The sequence below is a fragment of the Peromyscus leucopus genome, chromosome 4 (genome assembly GCF_004664715.2).
Source record: "Peromyscus leucopus breed LL Stock chromosome 4, UCI_PerLeu_2.1, whole genome shotgun sequence".
In the NCBI taxonomy this organism is placed as follows: Eukaryota; Metazoa; Chordata; class Mammalia; order Rodentia; family Cricetidae; genus Peromyscus; species Peromyscus leucopus.
Genome location: NC_051066.1, coordinates 9,977,818 through 9,997,952, shown reverse-complemented (window position 1 = coordinate 9,997,952; position 20,135 = coordinate 9,977,818). Strand labels below are relative to the sequence as shown.

At 50.0% G+C, this 20,135-nt stretch overlaps 1 protein-coding gene across 1 annotated transcript in view; it reads left to right on the top strand.

The window, feature by feature from the left end:
* Med27 (mediator complex subunit 27) overlaps nt 1-20,135 on the top strand; it is a 179,386-nt gene that overhangs the window by 146,656 nt on the left and 12,595 nt on the right. The window contains exons 5-6 of the mRNA XM_028883306.2: nt 5,118-5,225; nt 15,613-15,654. Coding sequence (XP_028739139.1) covers nt 5,118-5,225; nt 15,613-15,654 — 150 coding nt within the window. The remainder of the gene's footprint in view (nt 1-5,117; nt 5,226-15,612; nt 15,655-20,135) is intronic.

The following is a 20,135-nucleotide window of genomic DNA, read 5'->3' as shown; positions in this document are numbered from 1 at the left end:
ATGGTGCTTTTTTTCCATTCCACAACTAAGCACCTTCCTTGGAGGGGTGTCCTTGGAGCACCCCCAGGGACTACCCCTAGGCACAGCTCCCTCCACCCTGGCCTTTCTAATTGTGTCATAGGGCTCTGTGATAGAGCACCATCCTCCCTCGATACTCGGCACTACTTACTCCTAGTGCTCTGCATGGGTAGCACTGGGTGTCCTCCAGTTCTGTACAGGTGCATGCCACTTTTATCCTCAGTTTATCCCTTTAACAGTGAGAGAGGTGGGCTCTGGAGAGGTGACTCAGGAGTTAAGAGCACTTGACCCAAGTTTGGCTCAGCACCCACATCAAGCAGCTTACAACCTCCTGTAATTCCAGCTCTAGGGGAAATGATGCCCTCTTCTGGCCTCACAGGCATCCACACATAGGTGGCATACAAACACACAGGCACATACACACATAAATAAAAATAAATCTTTAACAGTGGTGGTGATGAAGGTGAGGGATAGAACCTCTGCAGTTACTTGATTCTCTGAACCAGTGTCTGGAGCCAGCAGGGCACATCTCAGACGATAAATCAACTCCAGTCGGTGTTCTTTGCTTCGTTCTAGTCCTTCAGAATTAGTGCAGAGGAAGTTCCTTAGGATTGTAGTAGAGAAAAAATGACTCCTAACCCCTAGAGGTGTGTGTGTGCCTGCCTTTCTGCCTCTACACCCCAAAGCATTTTTTAGATTACTTTGACCTTATTTGTATGGAAAAAGCGTTCATGGGTGGCTTTATAGGAACGGTTGGCTTTTTTCAAATAAGACACCCTCTCTCCAAAGCAGGGCTCAGAAATACAGCAGCTGTCAGAAGAGCAAATCCTGTGTTGTCCCCTTTACCTCCAGCACACATGCGCTGTGCTGGGTCGGGGGCCATCTGGCCTGGGTTCCTCAGCATGTAGTCAGCATACCTCCCCCAAATCCTACACATAGCTATTGCTCATCTCAAACTGCTTTGACTGCACAGACTGCGGGAATGAGTGTTTGGCCATCTCCACTGCCAAGAGGAAGTCACCAGTAGGCTGACACTTCAGCCACCAAGTGTGTTGGGTTTTTGTCAGTGACAGAGCTGAAGCAAGCATTTCTTTCCTTCTCAACTTTCCTCACACTTCCTCTCCTGTCTGTGACATCCTTGACCACAGTGAGCTAGGATCCTCTCAGGAGAATGCAGCTTGACAGGTAGCTGCCGGTGACCACCATCCATCCAGACCATGGCTAACCCACTGGAGACTGGCAGTGCCAGCACTTCTAGACATTGTCCCTGGGAACAGGAGGCCATCATGGAGGCCTCCTGGTACCTTTCCAAGTGACCTCTGGTCCCTGCTCAGGAAGCATTGCTTCCTTGACTGTCTTTAAGTGTGCCGCTTACACACGCTGGACCGACTGCCACAAAGTGGTGAGTGAGCTCTCAAGAGCTGTGTTGTTCAGTATAGAAAAGTGTTACCTTGGCAACAGCAAGCCTGCTTCATTACCAGATGGCATTAGCTTTTATCTGTGACACCCCATAGCCATTGCCAAGAACCAACCCATAGCCCCTGTCAGTGAGCATCTTGCTTCTGACTATGGCAGCCTTGGCTGGATGTAGAAAGATGTCCACGGCCCATCTGCAATGTACTGTGTCCGTCCGTCGGTCAGAAGCCCAAGGTCACTACAACCTGGTGCATCCAGATATGCTAGAAACTTGTACACTCCACAGGGGAGCATCTGGCTCACTGGGTGACAGTAGGGCTAGAGAGCACGTTGTAGAATGTGCACCCAGCTCCATACTGATGACTAGTGTTGTCCACTCCACCGTGTCACACTTGGAAGGATGCTTTGTGGTGCACCTCACCCTGTGATGAGCGTTAGAACCTGCATCCCTTTTTTTTTTTTTTTTTTTAATTTCCTCAACCAGCCCCTCCCCATTTCATTCCACTTCTAAGCAGATGGGCGTGGGAGACTGACTTGCCCTATGTCATACTTCCTGTATGTGGCACCTGTGGGGTGAAAATCCATGCAAAAGTACAGGCCCTTGACCTGTTCTGTACAGCAAATGGCCATCACTGGGGTCAGTGAGATCCGGCGGATCAGCCTTGTGGCAGCTTTAATCTTCCCTGACTTACAGGCTGGCAGGTGCTTTCTGCCTAGAATTCATTCATGAGATGCACCATTCTGTGCATCCTGGAGGTTTAGCATCATGGTCCACAGCTTCCCTCCAGCCTTGAGTGTGGCAGCAGGTGGGAGGATGAGCCCAAGTGCTGGTCTTCTGGCTGGGCAGTAGTTCCGGTTCCGTCTTTGCTGCTAACTGGCCTCAAACCATTGTACCTCAACTAACTCCAAACACAGCTTCAGGCTGAGGAGCCATAGCTACTACTGAACCCTTCCCCCACACCAGCCTCTACAGTACCATGCATCTGGCATCACCTACTGGGCTGCTCCCAATCCTGCAACAGAGGTGCTTCATTCAGAGCTGCAAGGAGTCCAAGCCTCCCAAAAGCATAATCAAGACTCAACTCGGTTTGGATACAGTGTCACCAAGAGCAAGCTGAAATTCAAAAGGTCCTACCTAACTCTGTCTCTCCAGCTTAGATGGACTCCAGAGTCCTCTCTCACAGACTTCATAGAGCAGAGCCTTGTGGAAATGGAAAGATAGTAAATAAACTAGTACAAGTCTGCTCAGGACCAGCCAGCCCTCACATATGAGTACAGTGAGCTCTCACCAAAAGCCCACACCCCAGCCTCATCTCCTGGCCGCCTGTGGAAAGTGCAGGGTGCGACACAACCATGCTCCCTGGGGAAGCCTCTGTGAGTGCAGACTGGAGCCTCATGAACAGTAACTGCTTCTGCCTCTTCAGCCAGCAAAGCAGGAGATGGAGGGCCCGCTCTGGCTGGTGGAGTGCATCAGCATCACTTATGGTCCACACTTGGATCATGGTGTGAGCAAGTTCTTAATCTTTTCAGAGTAGCGTTAGAGGACTGTTAGAGGTCTGATAACTAGTACACCAGGTGTTTGCTCATGTTGGATAGTTGCTGTTTTCTAGACATGAGGTCAGTCACAGTTTGGCTTTTTTTGTTTGCAAAGCCCTTGTCTCTTAAAGATACGTACTAAAGTTTTTACAGAGAACTGATACCTTTTTTGTTATTTGGTTCACAGTAGTATAGGGAGAGGAAAGGAGGTAGAGGTGACACTAGGTGGCCAGGAGTTGGGTTCATAGGGGGTTTTGGATTTTGATTTTATTATTAGATAGAGTCTCACCAGGTAGCCTTGGCTAGCTTGGAACTCTATAGACCAGAGATCCACCTGCTTCAACTTCAAGTGCTGGGATTAAAACCATGCACTATCACGCCCTACTTACTGCACTAAATGTTTTGTTGTTGTTTAACCAAGTTGGGGGTGGGACTGGAAAGATGGCTCGGTAGTTAATGCCTTTTGAAGAGGACCTGAGGTCTGGTTCCCAGCACCCATGTTGGACAGCACAAAATTACTGGTAACTCCAGTTTCAAGACGTCTGACTCTGGCCTCTGAGAGCACCAACACAAATGTGCACAGACCCACCTACTCACAAACACACACATACACATATTTTTTAAAATACAAATTAATCTAAAACAGCAACAACTTGGATCAGGCCTGGAGGTTCCCATCTGTCATCCCAGCACTCGGGATGCAGTAGTCAGGGCTGGTATGAAACTGCTGTTGCTCCCTTACCCGCACATGGATTGGAGGCTGAGAACAAAGAAGGCTGTAACTAGCACCATGCTTTCACAGTTACCATCCCTTGGATGACGAGGGGGCTTAGCAGGTAAAGGTGCTTGCCTCCAAACCTAACAACCTGAGTTCAGCCCCTGGATCTCGCATGCTAGAAGGAGACTCCCACAAGTTGCCTTTGACCTGTACACACACACTGTGGCACACATGCATCCACACACATAGACGCACACCATAAGTAAATAAAATGTAATTTAAAATAATAATGTTGACCCCGCATGCAGTGGCAGTACCAGAAGTACCTACTGCGGCCATGTTTATATTAGGGAAACTTGGAAACACCTTAAGCTTGTGGCAGCAGGAGAGAGGGTAGCCTCTAGGAAGGCCAGGGAGCACTTGGTAGTCTGAAGACTGTGTGGCAATATGGAGGAAGACCCACAGTGAGAGCCTGTCTCAATCCCCTCCCCCACCTCCACACACTCAGGTCTGCCTGAGTCCAGAACGAAAGGCAGCATTAGTGCTATGACCCTGAAGGGCCTGACACTTCCTTGGCATTGTAGGAGCCTTTTTCGGTGTTTTCTTTTGTGGGTGTGTGGAGGTGGGGGGAGGGTATTGAGACAGGCTCTCACTATATAGCTCTGGCTATCTTTTTTTGTTCGTTTGTTTAGGTTTTTTTGTTTTGTTTTTTTTTTTTCAGAGCCGAGGACCGAACCCAGGGCCTTGCGCTTGCTAGGCAAGGCTCTACCCCTGACCTAAATCCCCAACCCCTCAGTTCTGGCTATCTTATAACTCACTCTGTAGACTAGGCTGGCCTCGAACTCAGAGACCCACCTGCCTCTGCCTCCCAAGAGCTGGGATTAAAGGCTTGCGCCACACACAGCTTTTTAGGTGTTGTCTTAATCCGTGGTGTGTGCTTAGGTTCTGAGAGAGTAAAGCACTTCCTGCATGTCAGGGCCATGCTTCCCTTCTGGATACCTGTGGCCACTTTCCTTTCCCTTTGGTTCACTTTGATATTGTTTCTCCACTTTTCACCGGGCATTAATAGGCAGCTCCACCAAGGGGTACTGGGTGCCTGTTTCTGCTCTGTATTCCATGTATTCCAGTCAGAGGACCCTGGCCTTGGAAAGTGGTGGAGCAGGTACTCTATCTAGCACATGATGAGAGATTAGAAGGCAAAGCTGTGGTGGCGATGGGGTGAGGGAGGCTATCATTGCAGATATTACAGAAGAGTCTGCCACGGTAGGATCTGTCAAGTACGTTAAGGTTAAGCACTGAGCCTTCCCTCCATGTCCTCAGCTGCCTCGCTCAGAATTAGGATGGTTTCTGCCTCTACCATCCAGCCTAGCTCTGCGTGGTTTGCATGTTGTGTGTGAGCCCTCACATGTGTGTACTCGTGTTTTGACAGGTAACCTTGGGAAAGGTTTTGAAAGTGATTGTCGTCATGAGGAGCCTGTTCATTGACCGCACGATTGTGAAGGGGTATAATGAAAATGTCTACACAGAGGATGGTAAGGTAAGCATCCTGGAGTCTTGGGCAGGGGTTCTTCTCTGTCTCAGAATGGAGTTCCGAGGAGTGATATTAAAACCAGCAAATCAGCACTGAAGCAATCCACAAACAGACTAGTCAGCGTGAAGATGAACGAACCCTTGACAAGAACTCTTTCTTTCATTCTCTCCACTTGCTAGTTCAAGCCCGATGCCCTCGCTTGAATTTCTAATTGATCACCTTAGACCCCAGTTGCCTCATTAGACATGTCTTCTGAGGAAATAGATTTTTTTTTTCCCAAGTCAACCAGCACATCAATAGCCCAGGGTTCAGCATTCTGCTTTTCCTAGAGCCATGAGAAAGACCCAAGTTAGTTTGACACAACCCAGTGACACTCTTTCCTTGATGCTCACAGTGGCCCTTGGGAAGTCCCATCTCAGCTGCATGCTGAATACCTCCGCAGGAAGACTGCTTCTTCCTACAGGTGATTTGTCTCCCAGAAAGCTCCCTCTCCACAGCCAGACATGCTGAGGGCCCCACGAGAAGGCAGGTGCTTCTCCAGGGGATGGGTGTCCTGGAGCCTTCACTCATATGGACCTGTACTTTCTTGAGCGTGCACTCTCCATCTGGCTCTGTGGGAAGCAGCGGAGGACACTAATGAGAGCTGACAGCCTTCATTTGTGTCTGCTCCCAAGCGTGATGAGCACCTGCCCCACAGACCCACCCAGGTTCCCCCTGTCACTCTCCAGCCTGAGGACCCCCCCTCCCTCTCTTGGGACCTTTCCCTTTCCTCATTTTAAATGTTAACATTTAAATGTGTTTGGTAATAGCTACCGCCACTCAATGGCCACATTATAATGAGAATAGACAGTTCTTGAAAAGCAGGTGGTAGACGTGGCTTAGCATGTGACAGGTGTACTAGTGCTGTGCTCAGGTTTACATTTGAGGAAAGTACCCAGCATGCCCACGGTCCACAGACCATGACTACCAGAGAAGTGATGCTTCTTCCAAGCTCTCTGCCTGGTTTATATAGGTCTCCTGGTTGATTTCAAATCATTTGTGGAGAGATTCCTTTTCTTTCTGGAAAAATCAAACTGTCCTTGGAACAAGAGTGAAGAGTGAGGGTGACCGTTTGGTGGGCGTGGCCTGCATGGGATTCTAAATTCTGCCGGGTCAAGCAGCTGAGGTTCCTGATTGCTGGTCTACTGCAGAAACCAGGCAGGCCTAGTGCGTGCCTCCCGGGAAGACTGGCCAACAGTGGGCATGTAGAAGGCCGTTGCTCTTGTCACGGCTGGTATGAAACTGCTGTTGCTCCCTTACCCGCACATGGATTGGAGGTTGAAGGCTGTAACTAGCACCATGCTTGCATAGTTACCAAGTCAGGGTGCAAATGAGCCACCCTCCCAACTCAGACCAGGAATGGCGATTCTGCCAGCTGTGCGTGCTGCTGGTGAGCTGCCTGTGATGTTCTGCTGACCAAACCCAGATTGTCCACAGTCACAAACAGGGACACCCGCACTCTGCCCCTGGGGAACACTCAGAACGTAACGGTTAGTACTTTATACTGCACTCAGAACAGGAAATTGGGATGTAGTCTCTACTGTGTCCCTCTTGACACCCTCTCTGGCGGCCTGCTGCATGTGGCAGGTGCTGCCACACTTTCTTCTTGTCCATCCCTTCCCTGCCTCCTGCTTCCCCAGGGTTCTCTCCTCCCTCTGCCCACTCCCCTTAGCTGTTCTCAGCCATGTTACCTGCACAGGGATCACTTCCTGTCGGGTCTCAACTCTTCATCTCCTTAACTCAGATTCCCTGCTGTCCCTTGTCTTTGGTTAGCCATTCTGCCACTCAGTTGCCTAAACCTGCCTGCCTGCCTGCCTGCCTGCCTGCCTGCCTGCCTGCCATCCCTGAGGGCTGGGCTGTCGGCAGGTGCTGGCTGTCACCTCTCTTAGATCCCACCCCCAGGCCCTCTGTCTGCCCTCTGCTTCCTCATTCTCACTGTTGCTGATCTGGTACCTGCTCTTGCCGACTCACATCCAGACTCCAGTCTTCCTTCCCTCCCAAGGTCTGTGCTGCCCTCGGCCTGCAGATTAGCCTCCCCATAGACATCCCTGCATATATAGGGTTCTCTTGCTTTCCACCATTCCAGTATTACTCGGAGCAGCCTTCCCAGAGTAGGAGGTAGGCGTTAATAGGCATTAGGTCCAGGACAGCCCATGCCCCCAAGTTTAAGAAACCCTGGGTTACAAATAGGTCCCCCTCTATCTTTATTTTGCAGTCACAAGGATAGAGCCTAGCGCCTCTCACAGTTAGGCAAATGTTCCCTCCAGCTCCGAGCCATCCCCCTCTATCCCAGCCAAGAAGTTAAGTGTCTTTAGACATTCTTAGACCCTTTGGTTTATACATGTGCCTTATGAGTGTCTAAGAGATGCATATTTTTCTCATGAGGTCACAAGTTCTTTTGTGGTCCCAACTTTTGTCCTCAGAGCATGTGTATCAGCAGTTGGCACAACATGTTTCTGAGATCTGGCTTACAAAACAGGATCCAGACATCTTTGCAAGATCTGACCCTACCTGCCCCCATTCTCTGCATGTGTCCAGCCCACCCCCAGCCTTGGTGCCCACGGTGGCCCCTAGAACAGCCAGGCTGTTACACACATTTGACCATTCTTCCTTTCCCTCCGTGCTTGCCCTCCTAGTCCACCTGACAGACTTTTATCCTTTAAAAATGCTTTACATATTTCCCCCAGGGCATGCCTCCTTCAATATCTCTCCCCCTCCCTCCCTCTCTCCCCCTCCCCCCTCCCTCCGGCCAACCCCCATCTGCCAACAGAGCTGGCCTAATGGTATAATTCCTGTACATGCAGTGCTCGGCCTGTCCTCCTGGCCATGCTTTGCCGTAGACACTGCTATCAGACTCTTGTCACAGAGAGGGAAGCTGGAACTTAGGGTGGGAACTGCTTATGCAGACCAGTCCCGTGACCATGCTCAGAGTAGACCTAGTGCCTGCAACTATGTGTGGGAGAGAGGCTGGTGGGATAGCCCTCCTGAGGGGAAAAGACTTAGCCAGAATGGAAAAATGAAGAATCAACAAAGCATAAATGATCAGACTGAAGGGGTACACATGAGCCCACATACACACCCTGCTCATGAAAGATGGCTGTTTCTCCACTATACAGAAGAAACTAAGCATTTTGAGGGAATCTGGGCTTGAGGATGGCTGGCCTCAGAGTGTGGTGGGACAGGAGAACTTCTTGGTCCCATTTGCACCTATGTGCATGGGCCCATGTAGCAGGTAGAGACCTCAAAATAAAATAATAAGCCTCAAGCCAGGCTGCCAGGGCCGGGCCTCAGTTGGTAGAGAAGCTCTGCTCTGGCCTGCTCTCCTGCCACTGCTCCTCACCATCTGGTTAGTTCCAGTTTCGGCAAGCACTTAACAAAGGAGAAGACACTGCAGGTATCGGTTAAGTGCCGGGCCTGGTGTGCACACACTTGTGTCACACTCCTCAGCAAAGTGTAAGATTTGGAAAACACCACTGGACTTAAGGCCTGCTCTGCAAGGACACAGTGTCCCTTGCGGCTTTGCTGTGGGGAAGATGCATCCCTGCATTTGCTGACCTGGAGCTCAGTCTGGGTATGCTGGATGGGCTCAGAAAGCCTCTGTGGCCTTACCCTCCCGTCCTGCATGTTGTCCAGCACGTTGTCTTTAATGCTATGGAAGTAGTCAGGCGTTCCCTTCCCCACACCCAGCTTCCAAACCCAGCCGGTCTTTCCATCAACACCCATCCAGCACACTGCCGCCTGCCCTCTGCTGCAACAGCCACTCCTTGATGCCCTGTCTCTTTACCTGTGGTGCATATTTTTGATATCAAGCACCAATAGCCTCATTCCTCTAAGAATAAAACTGCTGTTCAGACTCAGCAACCACTATTCACTGTAATCAGGGAGTGAGGGCCGTGACTCAGCATGCTAACAGGCAGGGTGTGGAACACCTGGCCATTGTCCTGATTTTATATCAGTCAGACTTAACGGATGGAAAAAAATAGAAGTGTCTCTGTTGAATTTATCTTATTAGGGGATTTAGGTTATGTTAATGCTATAGCTTCATTAATTACCCCATATCAATAAAAAAGGCAGCTTTTAGCCTCGGAGCGTAAGAGAGGAGAAGAAATGGCGTTATCAAAGGGAGCCTTCAAAGACAGCCGGAGCCGTCTCCAGGGTAATTTCTGATCCCGCATTCTTCCCACTTCAAAGTTGGATGTGTGTGTGTGTTTGGGTCGAGGGGGTTGGGAGAAGCTTGAATCTGATTTCTCTAATAAGTGTTGGCATCAGCCCCGTTTGATATTAGATGCAGGGAACATTTTGATTTGTTATAGCCTTTGAAATTGTTCAGACGACCTTCAGAAAAATGGCCTCTTGTTACTTCTGGGGAGAAGGGTGAGCGCCGGGAAAAGGGAATGAATCCAGCTGGGTTCCTGTGCAGAGGGTGCCCCGAAATTGTGCTTTCAGCAATTTCTTAGTAACAAATGCATGTCCTGATTGAAAGTGAAAAGTTGAAGAAGAATAGAGCCGTAGCATTGTGTTCCTGGTGAGAGTCGTTTCCTCTCTTCTCCTGGGAGGGTGGGCAGACTTAAGAAGATGACCACACACAAGTTTCCATGACTCTGAAAACTTGGCCAACTACAGAGAAATCCTTCCCTGGTACCCAGTTGTATCCTTCACCCAGACTGACACGTCTGTCACCCATTGGCCTTGTAAGACAGACATCCCTTTAAAGGTTTTCTTTAAAGGTTGAGGCCCCGCTGCGGCTTAGGAGCTTCATTTGGAAGTGTCCATTTTAGATCATTTAAAATTCTCTGTGTGTGCCGCCTTTTGAAATGAAATAAAGAATTGATAACTTTCTGATAAGCTGCCAGCGCTTTCACATACTGCTAAATGAATGTTAGCGGCGATGATTGGCACAGCAGCAGGCCTGGCATGGATTTGTGAGGCTGATTCTGCAGGAGCACCCCCAGAGTTGGGCCAGTGACATTGTAGAGGGGCCCCAAGTAACATCCCCATCTGAAGTCAAGCTGAGAGGCAGTCTCCTCCCAGGGTAATCCCTGGGCCTCTGGACACCGGCCTGCTCTCCAGTTTCCCACTACTTAGCTGTGATGTTGTCTGTGCCTCAGCTTCCTCATCTGTGAGATGGAAGAGATCTCTGTGTGCCAGTACTGGAACAGGGGGGGGGGGCTGCCAACTGCAGAGGAGATAAGAGATCAGCAAGGACGGAGTGACCTTGCCTTTGGCATCTGATCTTGCTTCCAGCGGTTCTTTGACATCTTGGTGTTTATCCCGAGAGCAGACATGAGCACCCCACTCATCTACAGGGTTGCATTTCACTCCCCTGAAAGTAGACCCTACCCCCACCTGAACTGCGGTGCCCGATCCCCAGGCTGCCTCCAGGAGTGCAGCTTCATCCACGAGGCTCCACGAGACTGACTTGGCCCTTTCAAATCCTTCCAGCATTGCCCAGTATTCCAAGGGGAGTTTCACTCTCTTCCTGACAGACACCCCAGTTCAGAATAATGTCTTGTTCACTGAGCTGAAGGTTTGCAGCTTCCAAAATGTTCCCTTTTTTAATATTGCAACTAGCAAAAAAAAAAAAAAAAGTTAACAATGCCTGCCTTTGCAGCAAATAAGGAAGAGCTAATAAATATTCACTGGGCTCAGCCTTGGCTTCCTGAAATGAATTTCTGAGCTCTCCCTGGCCCTAAGGAGAGACAGGGCACCGACTCCAGAACGCTCATTTAAACAGCTTTCTCTGGCATAAACCTAGCGGAAGATCAAGTATAAGCCACCTGCCGCAGGTTCCCAGCAAAAGGAGAGCCCATTGTTACCAGGTCCCTTTCTCAGCCATGTGCACCAGGTAAACGGACTGTATTGTCCAAGGCCTTGCTGTCCCAGATGGTGGAATCATCCCCTGGTGTTCTAAATGGCATATTTAAACCTTTCAAAAAGGAGGTGTGGTGAATAGGCAAGGCGTGTTTTGGAAATCCACGATTAGGCTGCAGAGTCCATCTTAATTAAGCCCCTGATCTTTTCTCTCGAGGTATTTTTTTTTAATCTAAAGATTTTGTAGAAACTGAAGGTCTCCTAAGATAGTTTAAGTCTGCAACTCTGAGTGTGTGCAACTTCCATCTCTGTCTTTGTGACTGGTATCCTTGTCTCAGTGTGTTGTGTGTGGTGTGAACGGGCAGGCGGCGTCAACACAGAACTGCCGGCTGGAAAAGAGAGGAGAAAGAAGTCTCTTCCAAGTACCAACCCCGGTGCTGCTCTTCCTAAAACACCAATTTAAAGTCTGGCGCTGTGGTTTGGGTAGAACTAAGAGATGCAAAGTCACTCTCGTTTGCCCTGTGTTCCCAGGAAGTCTTTAAATGCTGCATCTGTCAAACCCTGGCCTGAACTGCACTGAAGTCACCTGACCTGACTTCTCCCAACACAGTGGAAGTGTGGGGAATTAACAGTGTGTATTCTTTTGTATTTATTTATTTTGTATGTATACATGTGAGTGCATGTGCAGAGGTCAGAGGACAACTTGCAGGAGTCAGTTCTGTCCTTCCACCTTGTGGGTGCTGAAGATTGAACTCAGGTCATCAGGCTTAACATCAGGTGCCTTTTTCCATAGCTAACTCACTGGCCCTTTGTAGCTGAGGTTTCTGGCAGTTACTCTTGTCACATTGCCCTACACACTGTCAATCTCTAATGTCTGAAGATGTTTCAAAGTATCCTTCCCATCCATTGGTTTAAAGGGGACAGAGACTAGAATTTGATGTTGCCTCTCTGGGGCGGGGGGGGGGGGGGGGGTGGTGGTGGTGGTGCAATTTGACATTGGTGATGTGCTACTAGGAGGGAGTTATGGGGAACCAGGAGGGATTTGATGTAAGTGGTGGAGTACATTTTCCCAGTGACATACATATATGCATGACCAAAGATCCACATTGTGTACCAACTCTGGAGCTGGGCTGCCCCCTCTGCCCTTCAGCACCCAAGACTTAACAAGAAACCAGTCACAAGTGGGAAGGAGCCAGGAGAAAGGAATGCGTGCCTGGGTACAACCCAGCTTCTAATTTCTAAGGACTCTTGCGAAAGCCACATTGTGCAGTTTCCTCAGAACAGAAAGGACTCTGAAGTACCTGGCTCAAGTGCAGCACTCACTTCCTGTGGCTCAGAGGCATGTTCCCATGCAGCTACTTCTTGTGTGCCTTAGTGCTGCAAATCAATGCAAGAGCACACAGGCCTGAGCTATCCCGGGTCAGCTATCCGCTGTGACCAGCAGTCAACCCCAGAGGCAGGTCCGGGAGACCATTCACTGGCCATTTCGATTTGCTCAGCTCCTGACCTCATTATATTAAAGTCACCTGTCTAGTACCTCTGGGACACACAGAGGCTTCCTTATCATTAGCCGTGAGTGGCAGCCTGGCTCCTGCAGTCTCTGTCTTGGGGTAATTCTGGGTTTGCCATTCATCATTGTTCTGAAGTCTTGAAACAGTGAGAAGGCATGAGTTACCGTGCAAGCTTGGGAAACCAAAATGGTTTCAGTTAGACTAAGCCACTGAGGGACTGTACGTGAGCCCCCAGTATGTGAGGGACCCCCCCAGTATGTGAGGGACCGGGCTGGTTTCTGTGAGCCCTGCCCACATCGCATCCGGGACCTGGAGTTTCTTTGTTTGTGCAATGGAGTCTCCTTAGATCAGGGCCTCCTAACCAAGACAGTGCCAGAGCCCAGCACGAGTGCTGCTAAAACACAACAAGGTGCTGCTTCCAGCCCTCTAAACTCGGCCCCTCCAGAGGGGAGAGCAAGGAGTTTGGAAGTTAAAAAACAACTCCCTGGTAGTGAAGTGGGCGTGTCTGACTCTTGCCTGCTCTTGGGACCCTTTTCCTCCTACTGGGTTGCCTCATCCTGCCTTGATATGAGGGTTTGTGCCTGGTCTTACTGTAACTTGTGCCATGTTTGGTTGATATCCCTGAGAGGCCTGCCCTTTCCTGAAGGGAAACAGAGGAAGAGTGGATGGGGGAGAGGGGAGGCAGGAGTAGGGAACTGGGCAGAGTGGAAGGAGGGGAAACCACAGTAGGGATGTAATGTATGAGAGAAGAACAAATTAGAAAAACAACCCTCCCAGGGGCTGCCGGTGCAGCCAGGTGATGCCATCCTGCCGTCTGTGAGAGGCCTCTCCAGGTGACCTTGGTGAGGGGTGGCTCTGAACTTCCTCCTCATCTGGAAAGCCAAACCCACCCTGGAGATTAAATGAAAGCATGTATGGAGGGTCTGGTGTGGTGCCTAGCATGGAGCAGGTTCTCCTTCACTCAGCAGTGGCCTAGTGATGCCTGTGACATGCCAGGCCCCAGGACCTCTGCCCACTGAGTTCACATTCTGTATGGGCCAAATCAGGAGCCAACAGAAATAACAGCACTTCAGATCGGGTCTTTGGTGTTAGAAAAACTTTAATTTTTCAAAGGGTAAAGAAAGGAGGTGTTGGGAATAATATTTTGATAAGTAACTTGGGAAAGCCTTCCTGATTATAGTGACATTGAACTTTGAAGGAAGTCCAAGAAGAGCCATGTGCAAGCTTGTGGGAAGGACAATCCAGGCGAAGAGCCTAGGGTGACTTGGCACTTCAAGGGATGCAATCAGGAAGAATCAGTTTCTTTCTTTCTTTTTTTTTTTTTTTTTTTGGTTTTTCGAGACAGGGTTTCTCTGTGTAGTTTTGGTGCCTGTCCTGGATCTCGCTCTGTAGTCCCAGGCTGGCCTCAAATTCACAGAGATCCGCCTGGCTCTGCCTCCCGAGTGCTGGGATTAAAGGTGTGTGCCACCACCGCCTAGCTAAGAATCAGTTTCTAAAGCGAGCTGGAAGCTCAGGCCGTGGGGCCTGGAGATTGATGCCTATAGCCTTTTATTTCATTTCATTTTTTTTAACTAAGGAAATTTTTTTCATTCATTTTACACACCAATCAGAGATCCCCCTCTTCATTCCTCCTGCTCCCCCCCCCCCAGCCTCCCACTTTCCCCCAGAAGAAGGCAAGGCCTCCCATGGGGAGGCCCATGCAGTAGAGGCAAGTCCAAGCTCTTCCCCCTGCCTCAAGGCTGCACGAGATGTCCCATCATAGGTAGTAGACTCCAAAAAGCCTGCTCGTGCACCAGGGATGGATTCAAATCACACCGCCAGGGGGCCCCCCAAGCAGATCAAGCTGCACAACTGTCTCTCCATGCAGAGGTCCTAGTCCAGTCCCATGCAGGCTCCATAGCCATTGATCCAACTTTCATGAGTTCCTACTAGTTTGGTTTGGTTGTCTCTGCAGGTTTCCTCATCATGATCCTGATGCACTTGTTCATAGAATCTCTCTTCTCTCTCTTTGACTGGACTCCTGGAGCTTTGCCTGGTATTTGGTTGTGGATCTCTGCATCTGCTTCCATCAGTCATCGGAGAAAAGCTCTGTGATGACAGTTAGGGTATTCACCGATCTGATCACTGGGGTAAGCCAGTTCAGTTCAGGCACCCTCTCCACTATTTCTAGTAGTCCAAGCTGGGTCATCCTTGGAGATTCCAGGCAGCTTCCCTAGCACCAGGTTTCTCTCTATCCCCATGATGTCTCCCTCCATCATGGTATCTCTATCATTGTTTTCCCACTCCATCCCTGTTTCAGCTCAACCATCCCTCCTTATATTCTCATCCCCTATCCCCTACCCTCCATTGCCCACCCCTCATCCCCTGTTTACTCATGGAGATCTCATCTATTTCCCTTTCCCAGGGTGATCCTTGTTAGCTAGCTTCTTTGGAGTTGTGGGTTGTTGTCTGGTTATCCTTTGCTTTACTTCTAGTATCCACTTATGAGCGGATACATACCATGTTTGTCCTTCTGAGTCTGGGTTATCTCACTCAGGATATTTCCTAGTTCCACCATTTGCCTACAAATTTCATGCTGTCATTGTTTTTCTCTGCCGAGTAGTATTCCATTGTGTATATGTACCACATTTTCTTAATCCATTCTTCAGTTGACGGGCATCTAGGTTGTTTCCAGGTTCTGGCTATTATGATTAGTGCTGCTATGAACATAGTTGAGCATATGTCTCTGTGGTATGATTGAGCATTCCTTGGATAAATGCCCAAGAGTGGTATAGCTGGGTCTTGAGGAAGATTGATTCCCAATTTTCTGAGAAACCGCCATACTGATTTCCACAGTGGCTGTATACGTTTGCACTCCTACCAACAATGGAGGAGTGTTCCCCTTGCTCCACATCCTCTCTTTATTTCATTTCTTAAGTCACCTGGAGCTTGGTGAAGAAGAAACTTCGGCAGGCCATGCCCCTTGGGTCCCACTCTGTCACTTTTGTTTCCTTTTGTTGACTGAAACTGATGCCAGTTCTCTCTCCCAACAGCTTGACATATGGTCCAAATCCAACTACCAAGTATTCCAGAAGGTAAGTTTTCCTCTCTGTGTCTTACTCGGGAGGCACAGGAAAGACAGGAATGCTTTTGGGTATAAACTTTCTCAACTCAGGGGCCTTTTAAACAGTGAGAAGGAAAATGAAAGGTTGGGGCTGTGGCTCAGCATAGGTAGAGGGCTTGCCTAGAAGGCACAAAGCCCTGAGGGACATGGTGGCACACACCTGTAACCCCAGCACTTGGGAGGCAAAAGCAGGAGGATCAGGAGTCAGGATCATCCTCTACTGCACAGGCTACTGCTTGGGCTACATGAGTGGGAAAACTGACATACAAAGCTTCCCACTGTACGGCTCCATTTACATGATGTGGGTAAGTAGTTAGGTTGGGGCCGTAAATCAGGTTGGTGGTTGCCTGTGGGTGGGGCAGGAGAATAGCCTCAAAGGGATACCAGAGGGCGTGTTGGAGTGGTGGCCATACTTTGTTTCTGAGGTGGTAATGGTGAATGTAGTATCAGCCCAGAGGATTGTCTCCTCACAGGGGTGACTTACTGTGTGCAGTCCAGACTACATTGAGGCAGAAACTTCCACCCAGTGTTGAAATGCCGTTCTCCGAGCCTGTGGTCTTGCCCAAGTGCATGGAGGTGGGCTGAGAGAAACAGGCAGGCACAGAGCCAACCAGTGCGCTCTGCCGGCCACCTGCCCTCATGACCCTTGTTTGGCTTTTTCCTAAAACATACATAAAGAACTGTTGAGAAAAATGAGAGGGGGCTTAGCGGTAAAAGAGTGCTTGTTGCTCTCCCAGAGGACCTGGTTTCATTCCCAGCACCCACACGGCAGCTCACAACTGTCTGTACCTGCAGTTCCAGGGATCAGGCATCCTCTCCTGGCCTCTGTGGGCAGAGAGCACTGCCGGCACATGGTGCAGGCGAAAGACTCAGACACATAAAACTTAAAGTGAGAAATGAGGTGAGAATTCAGCTCCTGGCGTGGCTGGCCCCACGGTGTGTGGGGGTCACTGCACACCTCCAAAGCGCTTGGGCCAGCTCCCCACAGGCAGCAGTCCTGTCCCCTGTGCTCGGCTCCGGCCCAACAGCTGCCATTGCATTTGTTCCCTGAGGAGGACTGGTTCTCTCCGGCCCCCTTTCATGTTGCCAGGCACTGTGCTAGGTCCTGAGTACCAGGGAAATAACACAGGAAGACAGGCTGGCCGGGGGTTGTGCCAGAGGACCAGAGGAGGAGCGGCCTTCAGACTAGAGTGGCCAGGAGGAGTTCATGGGGAATCTTAAACAAAGAGCCCTGGTAGGCAGGTGTCTGTCTCAGGGATGGGGACAGAACTTGGATACTATTTTCTGCTAAGAAACACTTGAGGAACCACTCAAAGTTGGGACCCTTCGCACATTCTTTCCATGAGTAGGTTGTGCCCAAGGTGTGCCAGGAGGCATAGGCCTTTTCTTTTTTCTTAATGTGGAATTTGCCCTTTTAAAGTGGACAGTTCCTTGGAGTTTGGTGCCTTCACATGTTCGGCAGCCTCCTCTGTTTAGTTCACTGATATGTCACCTCTATGAGGGACGACCCCTGCCCAGGATGCAGCCAACAGAAGGCATGGAAGGTACCTTCTCATCACCCCGACTACGGTCCAGTTTGCAGTCATAAGCACAGCTTGAGGCTGAACGGCACATCTTAGGAAGTCTCCTGACCTTGTCATGCCTGAGTGAAGTGTGTTCCCTGAAACAAGGAGGCTACCGTGGACAAGCTGAGAGCCTAAACCAGAGCCAAGGCTGTTACAGACAGTATCCAGCAGGGAGACAGAATTCAGGAAGCAGAGGGATGGATGCTGGTGCTGGGCTCTTTTCCTCCTTTTGTTCTGTACAGGACCCAGTAGATGGAATGGCACTGCCCACATCCAGAGTGGACCCTTCCTTTTTTAGTTTAGCCTTTCTGGAAAAACCCTCAGACCCACACATAGCTGTGTTTCCCTGGTAACTCTGAACCCAGTTGACAGAGATGAGGCATCACAGGTACCAGGGCTTTGGAAGCTGTCAACAGTGGTCTAAGGGAGCAGTTGGCATATGAGGTAGAATTAGGTGAGCTGACCAAATATGTACCCCACTATGGTGGCTTCAGTAAGATCGCTAATTAGTATAGTTTGAATGTAAACTGTCCCCCACAGGGTTATGTGCTTGAACTATCGGTCCCCAGCTGGTGGCACCATTTCAGGAAGTTGTGAAACTTGGGAGGTCAGGCCTCACTGGAGGAAGTAGGCTGCTGGGAGGCAGACCTTGGGGTTTGTGCTTCCATTCTGTTCTGGAGTCCCAGCTGTAGACTCTGCAGCCAGGGAGCCCCTGCTGCCATGCCTTGCCCTCTGTGGAACTGTACCCTCAAAGTGAGCCCGGAAGAAGCCTTTCTCCCCTTTGTTGGGTACTTGGTGACAGTGCTGGGGAAGGTGCAGCAGGCCACGGTCGTCCCTGCAGGGTCTGTCTGGGCTGCCTTTCCAGTTCCGGTATAAAGCTCAGGATAGTTCAAGACCAGGAACATTGCTTAACTGAGAACACCATTGGTCTGGGCCTGCTAGCATTTCTTCACCCCAGTGTCCCTAGAAATAGAACCAGATCTAGCCTCGCTCCCCAGGCCAGAAGGTACTGTGATGCCACACCCAGCCTTCAGTGCCTAGGACCTGGGCAGGCTCTGCACTCTGCTACAGTGCCAAACTAGGAGTGTTGGTGTGGCTGGCATGGGTGGCATAAACACTGGTATTCTCTGTGCTGTTCTTGACAATTTTCCCTCCTTGTTGACTGCGAGGAGAAGAAAGAAAACCACTCATTATTGTGGTCTTGTTTTGCCAGAAGAGTCAGCACCATTAAAACCGTGTTTGTTTTTTAACCTGGGTCTTACCTTTGTGCCCTCTGCGGCATAGCGATGAATTTCTTCTTCGTGCCCCACAATGACCCTCAGGACTTCTCAAGCCTTGGAGCCTGGCAGCCTGCAGCCCAGAACCTGGTCTTTGGTAGTGGATCCTCTCTTTTGGGGGGGGGGGGCTTGCCCTGCTTTCTTAAAAGCTGTTCTGTCCCGAGTGAGTTGTTTTTTGAATGCATATAGGAAGCTAGCTTATCAGGAACTCGGGCAGGGTGTGAAACGGGGATTTTCTGAAGCACAAATTTAGACTGTGCTATCATGTTTTTACCCATCCCTCCCTGGGAACAGCCTGCCAGTCTTTGTCTAAAATGGACTGTTAGGGCAGTTGGAGAGATTTGTGGGCACTCGCCAGTCTCCCCATGTACTTTACGTGACCTGTTTGAAGTGGTGAGAATGGACTGATCCCAAGTGGTGGTGTTTTACCCAAATAGAGCGGTACATCTCCACGTGCCCAGACCCTGTGGGTTTCTTTGTCCTCTCTCCCTTGCTCTGTTGTATCTAAATGATTAACCTCCAATGTTGACCTGCCCTGGGTTAAAGACTGCCACTGTGCAGGTGGCATTGTTCTCGTTAGAAGTAAAGACAGGTCCTGGTGAGGTCTCTCTCCTCTCAGGGGCAAATAAGAGCCTGCCAGAGGAGATCACCTGGACTGTCAGATGAAGGGACATCTGAGAAAATAATGTACTACAGAATCCAGCTTAATCCTCTCAGTAAAGCTCCAACTAATCATATCCCATGGAACGGGTGTGGCATGGTGTGACATCAGGGAGCTTGTGCTCTAAGCTTGCAGAAGGCTGGTGGGGAGAAGAAGATGGACCTGGTATCTGTCCCGCTTCCATTCCCTTCCTGCAGCCAGGCCCCACATGGAAGGCAGAGCTGGGCCACTTTATGCAAGGCCAGTTGTGTCTGGCACAGCCTTCAGAGTGATGGCTAGTGTCGAGAGTCAGCACCAGAGAACAGGTTGATTGGCAGCCTTCCAAACTCTGCTTTTTAGGATCCACTCCTTCTCACTTCTGTTTTCCTGTCCCCCACTTAAATGTGGGGTGTGTGTAATGATGCTGCTAGTAATGGAGGCTAGCTGAGAGCATGGAGATGACTCTTCTGTCCCTCATCAGCCTGCTTATGCCTGCCCCGTAGACCAGCCAGCATGGCGTTCAATGGCAAGATTATCGAGAAAAGCCCAGCCCAGTGCAATGGTGTCCCATGTGTCAGGAGAACAGCTTACTGTGGCAAGGAGGTCCTATGCCCCGAGTGAGGGGACTTCTCCAGCAGAGTCACCCACTTCCCAAAAAGCTGGACTTCAGCCGGGCGGTGGTGGCTCACGCCTTTAATCCCAGCACTTGGGAGGCAGAGGCAGGCGGATCTCTGTGAGTTCAAGGCCAGCCTGGGCTACCAAGTGAGTTCCAGGAAAGGCGCAAAGCTACACAGAGAAACCCTGTCTTGAAAAACCAAAAAAAAAAAAAAAAAAAAAAAAAAGCTGGACTTCAGGGTAGACTGCATTAGTAGACCCACTTCTGAGCTGAGATTTCCTGGCCACTGCAAGCAACTTGCAGCTCCTCCCCCAGCTTCTCATCTCCTCACTGCTCTGGTGGCACCCGAGGACT